At 44.4% G+C, this 16,628-nt stretch overlaps 1 protein-coding gene across 1 annotated transcript in view; it reads right to left on the bottom strand.

Annotated features, from left to right (window-relative positions):
- Positions 1-15,934, bottom strand: part of VOPP1 (VOPP1 WW domain binding protein) — a 111,263-nt gene extending 95,329 nt beyond the window's left edge. The window contains exon 1 of the mRNA XM_058725513.1: positions 15,655-15,934. Within this exon, the coding sequence (XP_058581496.1) occupies positions 15,655-15,708 (54 nt within the window). The 5' untranslated portion in view covers positions 15,709-15,934. The remainder of the gene's footprint in view (positions 1-15,654) is intronic.
- Positions 15,935-16,628: the final 694 nt, after the last annotated feature.

The following is a 16,628-nucleotide window of genomic DNA, read 5'->3' as shown; positions in this document are numbered from 1 at the left end:
GGAAAACCTCCAAAAGCATGGAGGTTAAAGAACACCCTACTAAAGAATGAATGGGTCAACCAGGCAATTAGAGAAGAAATTTTAAAATATATGGAAACAAATTAAAATGAAAATACAACAATCCAAATGCTTTGGGATGCAGCGAAGGCAGTCCTGAGAGGAAAATACATTGTAATCCAGGCCTATCTCAAGAAACAAGAAAAATCCCAAATACAAACTCTAACAGCACACCTAAAGGAAATAGAAGCAGAACAGCAAAGGCAGCCTAAACCCAGCAGAAGAAGAGAAATAATAAAGATCAGAGCAGATATAAACAATAGAGAATCTAAAAAAACTGTAGAGCAGATCAACAAAATCAAGAGTTGGTTTTTTGAAAAAATAAACAAAATTCATAAACCTCTAGCCAGGCTTCTCAAAAAGAAAAGGGACATGACCCAAATAGATAAAATCATGAATGAAAATGGAATTATGACAACCAATCCCTCAGAGATACAAGCAATTATCAGGGAATACTATGAAAAATTATATGCCAACACACTGGACAACCTGGAAGAAATGGACAAATTCCTAAACACCCACATGCTTCCAAAACTCAATCAGGAGGAAATAGAAAGCTTGAAAAGACCCATAACCAGCGAAGAAATTGAATCAGTCATCAAAAATCTCCCAACAAATAAGAGTCCAGGACCAGATGGCTTCCCAGGGGAGTTCTACCAGACGTTTAAAGCAGAGATCATACCTATCCTTCTCAAGCTATTCCAAGAAATAGAAAGGAAAGGAAAACTTCCAGACTCATTCTATGAAGCCAGTATTACTTTGATTCCTAAACCAGACAGAGACCCAGTAAAAAAAGAGAACTACAGGCCAATATCCCTGATGAATAGGGATGCAAAAATTCTCAATAAGATACTAGCAAATCGAATTCAACAGCATATAAAAAGAATTATTCACCATGATCAAGTGGGATTCATTCCTGGGATGCAGGGCTGGTTCAACATTCGCAAATCAATCAATGTGATACATCACATTAACAAAAGAAAAGATAAGAACCATATGATCCTGTCAATCGATGCAGAAAAGGCCTTTGACAAAATTCAGCAAACTTTCTTAATAAAAACCCTCGAGAAAGTCGGGATAGAAGGAACATACTTAAAGATCATAAAAGCCATTTATGAAAAGCCCACAGCTAACATCATCCTCAATGGGGAAAAACTGAGAGCTTTTTCCCTGAGATCAGGAACACGACAGGGATGCCCACTCTCACCGCTGTTGTTTAACACAGTGTTGGAAGTTCTAGCATCAGCAATCAGACAACAAAAGGAAATCAAAGGCATCAAAATTGTCAAAGATGAAGTCAAGCTTTCGCTTTTTGCAGATGGCATGATATTATACATGGAAAATCTGATAGATTCCACCAAAAGTCTGCTAGAACTGATACATGAATTCAGCAAAGTCTCAGGATACAAAATCAATGTACAGAAATCAGTTGCATTCTTATACACTAATAATGAAGCAACAGAAAGACAAATAAAGAAACTGATCCCATTCACAATTGCACCAAGAAGCATAAAATACCTAGGAATAAATCTAACCAAAGATGTAAAAGATCTGTATGCTGAAAACTATAGAAAGCTCATGAAGGAAATTGAATAAGATATAAAGAAATGGAAAAACATTCCGTGCTTATGGATTGGAAGAATAAATATTGTCAAAATGTCAATACTACCCAAATCTATCTACACATTCAATGCAATCCCAATCAAAATTGCACCAGCATTCTTCTCAAAACTAGAACAAGCAATCCTAAAATTCATATGGAACCAGAAAAGACCCCGAATAGCCAAAGTAATCTTGAAGAAGACCAAAGCAGGAGGCATCACAATCCCAGACTTTAGCCTCTACTACAAAGCTGTAATCATCAAGACAGCATGGTATTGGCATAAAAACAGACACATAGACCAATGGAATAAAATAGAAACCCCAGAACTAGACCCACAAACGTATGGACAACTAATCTTTGACAAAGCAGGAAACAATATCCTGGAAAAAAGACAGTCTCTTTAACAAATGGTGCTGGGAGAACTGGACAGCAACATGCAGAAGATTGAAACTAGACCACTTTCTCACACCAAGAACAAAAATAAACTCAAAATGGATAAAGGACCTGAATGTGAGACAGGAAACCATCAAAACCCTAGAGGAGAAAGGAGGAAATGACCTCTCTGACCTCAGCCATAGCAATTTCTTACTTGACACATCCTCAAAGGCAAGGGAATTAAAAGCAAAAATGAACTACTGGGACCTTATGAAGATAAAAAAGCTTCTGCACAGCAAAGGAAACAACCAACAAAACTGAAAGGCAACCAACAGAATGGGAAAAGATATTTGCAAATGACATATCGGACAAAGGGCTAGTATCCAAAATCTATAAAGAGCTCACCAAACTCCACACCTAAAAAACAAATAACCCAGTGAAGAAATGGGCAGAAAACATGAATAGACACTTCTCTAAAGAAGACATCCGGATGGCCAACAGGCACATGAAAAGATGCTCAATGTCGCTCCTCATCAGGGAAATACAAATCAAAACCACACTCAGATATCACCTCACACCAGACAGAGTGGCCAAAATGAACAAATCAGGAGACTATAGATGCTGGAGAGGATGTGGAGAAATGGGAACCCTCTTGCACTGTTGGTGGGAATGCAAACTGCTGCAGCCACTCTGGAAAACAGTGTGGAGGTTCCTCAAAAAATTAAAAATAGACCTACCCTATAACCCAGCAATAGCACTGCTAGGAATTTACCCAAGGGATACAGGAGTACTGATGCATAGGGGCACTTGTACCCCAATGTTTACAGCAGCACTCTCAACAGTAGCCAAATTATGGAAAGAGCCTAAATGTCCATCAACTGATGAATGGATAAAGAAATTGTGGTTTATATACACAATGGAGTACTACGTGGCAATGAGAAAGAATGAAATATGGCCCTTTGTAGCAGCATGGATGGAACTGGAGAGTGTGATGCTAAGTGAAATAAGCCATACAAAGAAAGACAGATACCATATGGTTTCACTCTTCTGTGGATCCTGAGAAACTTAACAGAAACCCATGGGGGAGGGGAAGGAAAAAAAAAAGAGGTTAGAGTGGAAGCGAGCCAAAGCATAAGAGACTCTTAAAAACTGAAAACAAACTGAGGGTTGATAGGGGGTGGGAGGGAGGGGAGGGTGGGTGATGGGTATTGAGGAGGGCACCTTTTGGGATGAGCACTGGGTGTTGTATGGAAACCAATTTGACAATAAACTTCATATATTGAAAAATAAAATAAAATAAAATACCAAAAAAAAAAGTGGTTTGCAAATGTAAAAAAAAAAAAAAAATCAAAAAATCACAAAGGAAGACCACAAGAAAGGAAGAAAGGAATGAAGGAACTATGAAAAAATTTAGAAAACAATGAGCAAGATGGCAAGAGAAAGTTCTTATCTATCAATAACAACTTTAAATGTGAATGGACTAAATTCTCCAAATAAAAAAAAAGCACACAGTGGCTGAATATATTAAAAAAAAAAAAAAAAAAAGAAAAGACCCAACTATATGCTTCATACAAGAGACTCACTTCAGCTTTGAAGGCACACATAGGTTCAAAGTAAAGGGATGGAAAAAGATATTCCATGCAAATGGTAACCAAAAGAAAGCAGGGCTGGCTATGCTTATATATATATATATATATATATATATATATATATATATATATTTATATCAAACAAATTATACTTTCTTTCTACACTATACTTTCTATACTATACTTTCTCAAAAGAGAAAGAAGGTCATCAAATAATGATAAAAGGATCAATTCAATGTATAACAGTTATAAATATACTAGCACTCAACATCAAAACATGTAAATGTATAAAGAAAACATTGACAGATCTGAAGGAGAAAAATATATGGCATACAATAATACTAGGCAACTCCACTCCATAATATATAGATCACACAGAGGGTATCCATAAAGAAACAGCAGAAGTGAACAACACTATAGACCAAATGGACCTAACAGGCATAGATAGAAGTTCCCACAAGCAGCAGAATAGACATTCTCTCAAGTGCACATGGAACACTTTGCAAGATAGATTCATGTTAGTTCACGACACAAGCCTCAAGAAATTCAAGCAAATAAAAATAATTCCAAGGTTAGACTTAAATGGAAGACCTGAAACTGCAAAATTCCTAGAAGAAAACATAAGGGGAAAGCTCCTTTTTACTGGTCTTGGCAAAGATTTTTTTTAATATGACACCAAGAGAAGAGCACAGGCAACAAAAGCAAAAGTAAACAAGGGGGACTATGTCTAACTAAAAAACAAAAACAAAAACAAAAACAAAACTTCTGTGCAGCAAAGGAAACAATAACCTGAAAAGGCAACCTATGGGATGGCAGAAAATAGTTGCAAACCATATTATCTGATAAGAGGTTAATAGGTAAAATATACAAGGAAATCATACAATTCAATAGCAAAGAAGCAAGTAACCCAATTGAAACATAGGCAAAGTACCTGAATAGATATTTTTCCAAAGAAGACATACTAATGGCCAACAGGTAAATGAAAAAAGGCTCAACATCACTAATCTTCAGGGAAAGGCAAATCAAAACCACAATGAGATGTCATCTTAAACCTGTTAGGATGGCTAGTATCAAAAAACACAATAGATAACAACTGTTGGCAAGTATGTGAAGTAAAGGGAGCTGCGGGGTGCCTGCATGGCTCAGTCGGTTAGGCGTCTGACTTCGGCTCAGGTCATGATCTCACAGTCCTGTGGGTTCGAGCCCCACGTTGGGCTCTGTGCTGACAGCTCGGAGCCTGGAGCTTGCTTCGGATTCTGTGTCTCTCTCTCTCTGACCCTTCCCAGCTCATGCTCTGTCTCTCTGTCTCTCTCTCTCTGTCTCTCTCTCTCTCTCTCTCAAAAAAAAAAAAAAAAAAAAAAAAACTTAAAAAAAAAAAGAGAACGGCTGTACACTCTTGGTGGGAATATAAATTGGTACACCCATTAGGGAAATGCTAGGGAGCTTCCTCAAAACCTTTAAAAAGAGAACTGCTATGTGATCCAGTGATTTCGCTTCTGGGTATATATCCAAAAGAAATAAAATCACTGTTTTGGAAAGATGTCTGAACCCTCATGTTCATTGCAGCATTACTCACAATAGCTAAGGAAACAACCAAAGTGTCAATGCATGAATGTATATTTACAAAGTTATATGGAAAAAATATAACATTATCCCTGCTTTAAAAAGAAAGGGATTCAGCCATTTTCACAACATGAATGAACCTGGAGGACATTATACTAATTGAAATAAGCCAGACACGTGAAAAAATATGACAGTATTCCATTTATATATGGAATCTTAAAAAACCAAACTCATGAAAGCAGAGAATAGAACAGTAGTCATCGAGATTGGGAGAAGAGGAACATGAGGAAATATTATTCAAAGGGTACAAATATTCAGGGCAGGATGAATAAGGTCTGGACGGCCACGGTACAGCATGGTGACTACAGTTAATGAAACCGTATCGTAGACATGAAATTTGCTGAGAGAGTTGATCTGAAGTGTTCTCACCACACATACACAAAGGATAATTACGTGAGGTGACGGATACGTTAATTAGCTTGACGGTAGTAATGTTGTCACAATGCATACATATATCGAAATATCACATCATACACCTTAAACACATAAAACTTATTTGGCAAGTGTACCTTAGAAAAGCTGGAAACAAAAGGGAATAAAGAAAAGAGAGATAAAGAAAAGAGAATAAAGATAAAACTTACAAGTATCAGTTTTAAGAACCAGTTTTTGACACATACTAAGCAAACTAGTAACTGCTAGTTATCACATCATCACCAGCATCTTATCTATTTGTCTATTTATTTTTATTTTCAAGTTTTTATTTAAATTCCAGTTGGTTAACATATAGTGTAATCTTAGTTGCAAGAGTACACTTTAGTGATTCATCACTTACATATAACACCTAATGCTCATCAAAACAAGTGCCCTCCTTAATGCCCATCACCCATCTAACCCATGCTCCCATTCAACTCCCCTCCAGCAGCCCTCACTTTGTTCTCTATAAGTAAGGAGGCTGTTCCATGGTTTGCCCCCTTTTTTCCATGTGTTCATCTGTTTTGTTTCTTAAATTCCACATGAGTGAAATCATATGGGATTTGTCTTTCTCTGACTTATTTTGCTTAGCATAATACATTCTAATTCCATCCACTTCATTGCAAATGGCAAGATTTCACTTTTCTTGATGGCTGAGTAATATTCCATTGTATCTGTCTGTGCTTATGTGTATGTGTTTGTGTGTATGTACATAGATATGCATCCGTATCTTCTTTACCCATTCATGAGTCGATGGACTTGTGGGCTCTTTCCGTAATTTAGCTATTATTCATAATGCTGCTATTAACATTGGGGTGCATGTATCCCTTCAAATCAGTATTTTGTGTCCTTTGGATAAATACCTAGTAGTGCAAATGGTACATCATAGGGTAATTCTATTTTTAACTTTTTGAGGAAACGCCATACTGTTTTTCAGAGTGGCTGTACCAGTTTGCATTCCCACCAACAGAGTAAGTGTGTTTCCCTTTCTCTGCATCCTCACCAATATCTGTTGTTACCTGTGCTGTTAATTTGAGCCATTCTGACAGGTATGTGGTGATACCTAAATGTAGTTTTGTTTTGTTTTGTTTTGTTTTGTTTTGTTTTGTTTTTAAATAGGCTCCACACCCACCATGAAACCCAACATGGGGCTAAAACTCACCACCCTGAGATCAAAAACTGAGCTAAGATCAAGAGTCAGATTGTTTTGTCTGTGCTATCAGCTAGGGCCTGCTTTGGATCCTATGCCCCCCCTCTGCCCCTCCCCCACTTATTCCCTCTCTTTCTATCTCTCTCAAAAAATGAATAAACTTCGAAGAGTTAAAAGAAAGAAACATTCGTTCTAAATCTCAACCATGGATGCTCTGCGATGCACAGGTATACAGCTTCCAAGTGGTCCTTCCCACAACAGCTCTCTTAGACCTTTGCTATTGCTTCAAGTTCAGACCCTTTCCAACTCACCCCCATGGCTTACTTTAATAAAAACCAAAACAATACAAAGGAAAAAAAAAAAGGTATCTCGCCACAGTTGCCCCAACCTATTTCCACTAAACCTAAAATATATCTGCACCTTCCCTCCTACCCACCTCCTCATTTCCCAACTCAAACCACATTCTTTCCCCTGAGGCTAACATCTATATCCAACTCCTGTTTCCACTCCCCCCTCCATCTGCTAAGCTTTTCTGCACCAAGGTCCTCTAGGTTAAGATCTAAGAGGTTCACACACCACAAAGAGGCCATGAAAATACCTGAGCTAGGAGGTCCTCAACGTGGTTTGCCCAGGTCTGGCACGTAACTCTTACCTGAGGGAACAGTCAGCATCCTCTTCCCAGACATCAGTCACCTGAGCATCTACAAGTATGGTGGGAGTTCAAATGGCAAAGGAAGAGAGGAGGGAAACAAGCAGAGATCATGTGGTACTTTCAGGGACCTGCAGCATCCAGGTTAGTCGCTGACTAAAGACTGCCAAGTCTTCATCCCCTCAGAGCCACTGTGCATCTGTCAAGAAATAAACACCCCAGAGGGCCTGCCTAGAGCCAAGTTCACAATCTGTTGATCCAGCCTACACAAAGAGTTAAGGTTCAAGTGGGGGACTTTCCCATGGCCTCCCACAACACTAAGGCACTTCTCCTTTTACAAGTGAATCAACTGAGTCAATGAGAGCTTCAGTAATTTCCTCAAAGACTCCCAGCCAAGGCACACAAAGTGGAGATTCTATAACACATGGTCATGTCATCATCTGCTAACACCCATGTGTTCATGTCCCCTCAAAATCCATATGTTGGAATCCTGATGCCTGATGTGATGGTATTAGCGGGTGGGGCCTCTGGAAGTTGATTAGATCATGAGGTCCTCATGAATGGGATTAGTGCTCTTGTAAAAGAGACGCCACAGAGACCCCTTGCTCCTTCTACCAAGGGAGGACACAGCCAGAAGGTGTTTGGCTATGAATCAGGAAGGTGGCCCTCATAGGACTCAGCCATGCTGAGGCCTTGATCTTAGACTTCCCAGCCCTCAGAGCCATAAGAAAGAAATTTCTGTGTTCAATTTTGTTAGAGCAGGCCGAATGGTCTGAGACACCACCCAAACAGATGTTGACAAGTTTAACAAGATGACATAAAGAATGCTAATGTGAGTTGAATTACAATAAATATATAGACCTCAATTTCAGTCTTAAAAAATATAAATTATAGTATACATCTCCACAACTGTTGTGAGGACTTGTGGGTTATCAGGAGCCCTTGTCAAAAAGATTTCAATGTCACTGAAAACTCAATGTGAATCTCTTGGCTTATCTTATCTGCATATGACAAGGTCCACAGGAGGGTTCTGATAGAGCCAGTCAGATCACGCCTATAGAACAGAGTGTCCTGAATGTTCAAATAAGACATAGGAGGCAAGCCAAAGGCTGCATGGCAAAATATACTTACCACTGAACTCCTTCTTGCTTAGCAGTGCACCAACAACCCAGCCCACTTAACTAAAGCAGCTCTGGAATCAATCTTTGATGACAGGATCATAGGAAAGTACAACACAGATACCACACAAATGGACAGCAAAATGATCTCGCAGGTCTCACAAAGATGCAGTACCTAATGAAGCCTATGAAAGGGACAAAGAATCTGGCAGTTTAGCCACAATAATGACCCAACAGATGCTCAAAGGAGAATGGTAGGAATAAAACACAACAAGAGAAGCTAGAAGTGGACGTTGTGGGTGGAGGGTTGGTTACTAGAGCAAATAATTTTGGAAAGGAAAAAAAAGAAAAAAATTTACTATGATCATTCCTGTGACTTTCAATGTCAAGTGAAGACTTGAATATTATTCATCACATATTTTTGTCACAAAAACTAATCTCTTCCCCCACCCCTAAAATTCTAAAAAATTCTAAAATTCTAAAAATGAATACTTAGATAAAATTCACTTATTTTAATTTTTTTTTTTTATTTTAGAGAGAAAGAGATTGCACAAGCAAGGGAGAGGGGAAGAGGGAAAGACAGAGAGAATCTTAAGCAGGCTCCATGTGGAGCCTGAGGCAGGGCTCCATCTCAGGACCCTGGGATCCTGACCTGAGCCAAAATCAAGAGTCAGATGCTCAACTGACTGAGTCACCCAAGTGCCCCTAACTTATTTTTATAATTTGGACTTTGTTTTTCCTCCACTATTAACTACAAAATTCTGGTCCTTAAGTGGATTTACTTGGGGGCACCTGGCTGTATCAGTCAGTTAAGTATCGGACTTTGGTTCAGGTCATGATCTCACAGTCCGTTGAGTTCGCGCCCTGCATCAGGCTCTGTGCTGACAGCTCGGAGCCTGCAGCCTTCTTTGGATTCCTGTCTCTCTCTTCTCTCTGCTCCTCCCCTGCTCATGCTCCATCTCTGTCTCTCTCTCAAAAATAAACATTATTATTTTTTTTAAAAAACACTGGATTCACTTTGAGTGGACTTTTCCTAGGACCAACTATTTTCACAGTTTGACAGACTTTTCAAAGGGCAGCTGTGAGGACCATGAGAGGACTCAAAAGCACATCCTGGGAGAAATGACAGAAGGAAATGAACCTTGAGAAGAACACACTGGGGACTATAATAGCTGTGTTCAAATGCTGAGGGGCTGCCATTGTGATTCTATTTCTTCTGAAAAGCCCAAGAATGCAGAACTAGAGCCAGGTTAAAAATAATGTAGACATTTCTCCTCAATATAACAGAAAACTTTAACAATTAAGTTGCCCAAAAAGTGGATGCATTGTTTCCATTACTGCAGGTGTCCAAATAGGTTATAGCTAAGGAAGTAAAGGTTAGTACAGCACTCCATGCTTCAGAGTCCACAGCTAATCAATGACCTTCCGCTCTCCTACCTTACACCTATTCAGTTCCTTCACCCAAGGTCATTACTCAAGGATCTATTAACTCATTCAAATATTTACTGAGTCCTACTCTATGGCAGGTACTATTCTAGGAGCTAGAGATATTTCAGTCAACAAAATGGAGAAAACCTTTGCCCCTCTAAAGTTAATTGCATCAGATTTTGAAAGTAACAGATACACAGGAAGGAGGGAATTGGTCTGAGCAAGGGGTCTGGGAGGAGAATGGGTTGGAATTTTACATAGGGTGATCAAGATAGGCTTCCTGAAGGGTGGCATTTGAGAGGCCTCATCAACAGATGATTAATGTGAATTCTAGAAACATTACTTGTCATCCCATGGCTAGATAATCAAGTGACCACTAGCCCAATCAATAGACTTCTAGAGTCACTTCCCCCCAGCTGGCCTTATAGCTGTGCACAAGCCAAAAGAAAGCAAGGGCCAGTTAGAGCCCCAAGTCTGGTCCCAAGGCCCCTGGCCCTCCTCACATACCTGGAGACAGGTTTTCCCTGCTTCAGAACAAGGCCTTACCACTGGGTTCAACTGCCATCCACCAGCTCCCAGCCACCTATGGAGCTTCCAGCGATAACAAACTCCCTACAGTCCTCTTTTTCATTGAAATCCCATGTTGCCCAGATTGCCACTCTACAGAGTGGCCAGTTGCCACTCTACAGAGTGGGAGGGCTGAAAAAGTTCATTTCAGAGAATTGGCATCCAAGGGCTGCCACAATTGTTGGCATCCCGGGGCACAAGAAGTATTTGGCAAAAAAACAAAAACACACTTAAACATGACTTGGTTCTAATTTCTAGACTCCCAGACATCAAAATACACAGAACTTTAGGAAACTACTTAGTAATCCTCTTATTTTCCTTAGTTTCAAAAAACAACATTCACTTTCCAACACTCTCTGGAAGTTTCAAGCCTAAGAAGGGTTGTCCTTTTGTGGGAACAACTTTCAAACACATGGGAGCCTCACTTAAAGGTTTCCAGTTTGGGATCCAGGGCAGAATCAGAAAGATACTGATGCCACTCCCTTCAGGAAAGTAACCCAGTAGTTGGGGCGCCTGGATAGCTCTGTTGGTTAAGCCAGCCTCTGACTTCAGCTCAGGTCATGACCTCATGGTTTGTGGGTTCAAGCCCCCTGTCAGGCTCTGTGCTAACAGCTCAGAGCCTGGGGCCTGCTTCAGATGCTGTGTGTCTATCTCTCCATCTCTGGCCCTCCCCCACTGGCTTTCTCTCTCTTCCTGTCTCTCACTCTCTCTCCCAAAAATGAACATTAAAAAAACAGCTAACAGGGCAGAGCCTGCTTGGGATTCTCTATCTCCCTCTCTCCTGCACTAACCCTGCTCACAGGCACACACATGCTCTCTCTCTCTCTCTCAAAACAAATAAAAAAGCCTAAAATAATAATAATAATAATAATATAACCCAGTAGAGTTCATTACTCATCCAGTGAATGAATGGATGTGACAGAATGGATGTGACAGAATGCCTAGCACCTACCCTGGGGAAAGTTATATTAATTTTTCTTTTTAATTTTCTTAAATGTTTATTAATTTTTGAGAGAGAGAGAGAGAGAGAGAGAAAGCCAATGGAGGAGGGGCAGAGAGGGAGAGAGACACACACAGAATCTGAAAGCAGACTCCAGGTTCTGAGCTGTCGGCACAGAGCCCAGCGCAGGGCTGGAAATCAGGAACCACGAGATCATGACCTGAGCCCAAGTCAGAAGCCAAACCCACTGAGCCACCCAGGCGCCCCAGGAAGGTTCCATTCAGGAGTCCACTCCATCCATCCACGCCCATTTCCGCAAGGTCAGAGCCCTCACAACACATACCACCAGGAAGGATGCTATACAACTGTCCACAACCTGCCCTCTGTCTTCCAAAGAGGCTGCCCTGACGATATCTAGCAAAGAGGGCACTCTGATCAAAAGCCCCACGGATAAAGGTCATGCCTGCATACCCTTAGGGCCTGATGACTCCCCAGGTTCCACTTGCAGCACACTTTGTCCCATTGGAAACGTCGTGGCTTTGGGTTCCAAGGTGCCCTGCAGCTGAGCGCAGGCCACCGGGAACGACCTCACCGCAGCTACCTACCAGGAGACAGCTTCGCACCCGTCACCCTTCCTGCAAGCACTGTGCTCAGGGTCTCGGATGAGCCAGGGCGCAGGACACAAGCAGAGAACGTTAGCATTTGAGGACGCAGAAACAGCTTTGGGGTTCCCCTACTGGGGGACCACGTTCACGACCTGGGCGCCTGCAACGTTGGCTACTGGCACACGGGGCGACGGGGAGTGTGGACCGCATGAAATGAGGGCCCTCAGCCACTTCTTGTGCAATTCAGAGGGGGAACTCTGAGTTCACCCCAAAGCAAAGGTCACTTCAGTCACCAGCTCCCAAGAAGCCTCCCTGTGGAAGGAATGGTGCCATCAACAGCCTGTTCCTCCTTCCAGCCCTGCCTGGGTTTCAGGGGGAACGCAGCACTGGGGGGGGGGAGGGTGGTCCTAGGAAGGTCCCCCTGACCCATGCCCCCCACTGTGCCGCCACACTCACTAAGAGCCCCACATATCACTCTCCAAAGTCTCTCGGGCTGGATGTGAAATCATAGGGTTCCCCACAGAAAGCGTGACTCAGTCCCTAGAGCCTATTTTGCTGGATTCCCCGCTTCAGGGGACACACACATCTCCAAGCCCACCTCTGCTCTCAGGACATGCACGCTACGTGCAAATGCTTTCCCTGCCTCTCGACAGGCAGCAGTGGGAAAGCCAGCAGCGCAGCACACTCACGTGGAGCCCGACTGCCTGGCTTCATGCCTCGAGTCCTCCCGTTTCACAGCAGTGACCCCAGGCACACATTCTTTCACATCTTCCATTGGAAATACTAATGGGGACGAGAGTCCTTGCCGAGGTACTCTGTGTCAACAGCCAAGATCTCTAAAGTGCTCAGAACAGTGCCTGGAACAGGCTAAGCGCTCTACCAAGGTGGGATAAGACCAATGAAAACAAAAACGCATAGGCAGTCCTCTCGTGGCCAGCACCTAAGGGAACTGCTGGGGATGGTGAGGCAGGGGAGGGATCCCGTCCTTCCCCAGACAGTGTCCGGCTCCCCCTCCCTATTCAGGACTTCCCGCTGGCAAAAAGAAAACCTCCCTGCCTGATTCTGGGTGGTGCCGGCTAGGAACAGAGTGCCAGAACAGAGTGCTGCAGGGAGGGCCACAATGAAAGAACCACCTTATCCCAGGGGGTGCAGGATCCACTGCTCCACAAGTACCATGAAACCAGTGCAAGCAGAACAAAGAAACAAAGGCCACGAACCAGGCCAGGGTGCAGTGGACTGTGAGAGGCCGCCAAAGATCTCCCTGGATACTTTGATGTGCTTCAGGTCAAGAGACTCTGCCTCCTCACATATATGGCAACCGGGACAGCACGTTTATGGAGGCGGTTCAAGACTTGAAAAGCATCAAAGGTACTCTGACAACAACCAATTTTAGATGAAATTCAGGGCAACTAATTTAAGAAGAAAATGTCTCAGATATCTAGCTCATGTATCAAATTCCATGCGATGGGTTGTGCAAAATATAATAATAATGGTAATAATGAAAATAATGATATTAAAGATAATAATAATCTCCTTAATTCCTGACACAGACAACAGACTCACCAGGCAGCAAGAGGGAGAAGTGACTCAGAGCCCACCGGGTCCCTAGAAGCCAGTGCATGTGTACTTGAGCAGGCAGTGCTCCTCTCTCAGCCTCCTTTGGAAATGAGGTCTTGAGCAAACGCTCTTTCATTGCACGGGTTCCACCTCTGTCAGGTGTCCTCTGTCACCCCCCAGGGACAAAATAGATGCTTAGGAGCCTCAGCTGCTGAAAGTGGCCTACACCACACCATCTTACTGAAAACATAAAGTACCAGTCAGATTGATATGGAAGTTTGGGAAAGCCTCAGTTCTTAGACTTTTGCTTTCGGTAAGGTCACGGTGCTGCCTTCAGGATGTTTTCAGCCTTTGAGACAGGATTGGAAAACTCTGTTGAAATGAGAAATTCCAATGCAAGAAAACAGTGTCTTTGGAAAGAACTGGGTCCCTAACGCGGTCATGACTTCATACAGGACATGGCACCGCAGACACTTACACAGACGCACAAACACAAACCCCAACAACCTGACAGAGGTGGAACCCGTGCAGTGAAAGAGCGTTTGCTCAAGACCTCATTTCCAAACGAGGCTGAGAGAGGAGCACTGCCTGCTCAAGTACACATGCACTGGCTTCTAGGGACCCGGTGGGCTTTAAGTCACTTCTCCCTCTTGCTGCCTGGTGAGTCCCAGAGGAGATGTGATTCCTAAGGTCTGAAACTCTTGAAACACGGAACGAATGCAAGACAGGAGGTGCTCTACGGAAACATGAAGCACCACGCCCCACGGATATGAAGAACAAAACCCACAAGTCTCCCTGGAACAAGGAGCTTTTCCATCCACCTTCCTCGTGAGAGTGCGAAGAAGACGTTCCCGCCCAACATTTCCCAAAAAGATGACTTTGAACTCCATCCACAACACCCAGTTCTCTTCAGCACACATCTCCAAGTAGGAAAGAGTCTGGACCACCCTCTAAAACACAGAAGCGCCACTTATTCCTGGCCCATTTGCTCAGAGTTCATTGATTGAATGCAAATGGCCTTCAGAAATGAAGAGCTCAACAGGGAGTTGCACTTCCCCTAATCCAGACTCCTACCCCAGAGTCCCATTGACTCCCATGATAGAGGACCCCCTTTAGCCAAAAGTGGGGTGGAATCTCCCCCTCCCCATCAGAGGGTGCAACTCCACCACCAGGGGCGGGGCGGGGCTGGGCGGGGCAGGGCAGAGGGTGTGGAGGGGGTAGGCAGGAGGCCTGTGTTCACCTGCTGCTTCCACTCTCAACCCCTTCAACACAGTCCCTGGCTGGCCTCCAGCAACTCAGGCCCACCACCCTGACTCTCCCTGGAATGTTTCTCTGGAATCTGAGGTCCCTGTGCTTCATTTTCACAGGCAGGAATGTTTCCTCCTGCTCTTGGCTGCGACGTCCCTGGCCTTGCCTTGACGTTTTCCCACAACCGCAGGTCTGCGTGTTCGCACCTCCACCCTCCAACCCACTGCACACAGCGGGCCTGACTCTGCGCCTGCGCAGCTCCTGGACCACCGCCCCCCCCCCCACCACCACCACTGGAGCCTAACCCCCCACTGGATCTGGGGCCCTCCCCCTGGAGGGAAAGGGCAGGGTGGGATGGCTACAATGCATAAAGGTCACTCCTGAGTCCTCCAGACCACCAGAGAAAGGAGAGCAACAAGAACCCCTGAGCACGAGGGAGGGGAGGTGGGGAAGGGCAGGCGGGGTCGGGTGGGAATGGAAGGGGAAGACAGAGAGGGGCAGGCGGAAACCCTGATGGGACCTTGTTACCAGGATCCCTACATACTCAGCCCTGGGACTTATTAAGGTACTGGAGGGAGGCTGTGGTTCTCAGCCCCTGGACCTTTAGGGTTCTCACAGATGGTCTTCTGGGGCATCTGGGCATCGCACCGCGCTCAGCCCCTGGCAGTGGTTGCGCTCCACGAGCCTATCCAAGAGGTGCCCCCGTGTAGCGCGGCCCCCACCTCAGCCCCTACCTCCAGGAGCAGCCCGAGCAGCAGGGCCGCCACCCTCCGGGGCTGGCGGCTCATGGCTCCGAGTCCTCTCTGGGTGTGTCCCGCTACCGGGTCGCAGGCGCCAGTCAGCAGCACGTCCCCCGTGAGACGGTCAAGAGTGCAGGGAGGGCGTTAGCTCCCAGCAGGCCCAGGGTGGGGGGAGGTGGGGTCTCCGTGCGGCTTGAGGTCGCAGAGCCAGTACGCGGAGCACTTACAGCTCAGCCCTCGCTGCGCTCCGCCCCCGGCCTGGAAGCAAGCGCGCCCGCGTGCTCGCGCGCGCGCACGCGCGAGCACGCTCCTGGCACGCCCTCTTTGGCACGCACTCGTAGGCACCGGGATCCAAGCACAGGCAGGGGACACAGCTTAAGCCTGGAGACTGCATCAGGTTCTGTGTCTCCCTCTCTCTCTGCCCCTCTCCCCCATTCGCGTTCTGTCTCTCTCAAAAATAAATAAACATTAAGAAAAATTAAAAACAAAGAAGGTGAAACTTTGCGATGCTTTCCTCCTAGCCTGGTATCTCTCCTGTGTGTCCTCTACCTGGTTCTAGATGATGGCTGGTTGCTTCCAGGAATTGGTAATAGGGTAAGGGCTGGCTGGCCAGGCTGTTTCCCCGAGGAAAGACCATGAGAGCACACAAATTTCTGAAAAAGTAACAAGGTGAAGACGACTCTAGTACAACAACTCTCAAGGAGGATGTGACTGGCAGTTGCAAGAAATTCTCTGATCTGTTGTTTGGGACAGGACTAGACATGCCCCAGGCCTACTCAGCTGCCCCTGATGAGGGAAGATCCCAGAACCTGGGCTTTTGGGTTGTCACAGGAAGCAAATACACCAGTGACTGGGCTCGACCTGGAGTCCCCCGTGCAAAGCTCATCTCTCCTCGCATGGAGTCTGCATGAATGATGGACACGGATTTCATTTCTTCCACCGATATGTGTCCACACCTTCTTTCAGTT

Source organism: Neofelis nebulosa, chromosome 4, assembly GCF_028018385.1.
Source record: "Neofelis nebulosa isolate mNeoNeb1 chromosome 4, mNeoNeb1.pri, whole genome shotgun sequence".
NCBI classification, from domain to species: domain Eukaryota; kingdom Metazoa; phylum Chordata; class Mammalia; order Carnivora; family Felidae; genus Neofelis; species Neofelis nebulosa.
This window is presented reverse-complemented; position numbering and strand designations above follow the sequence as displayed.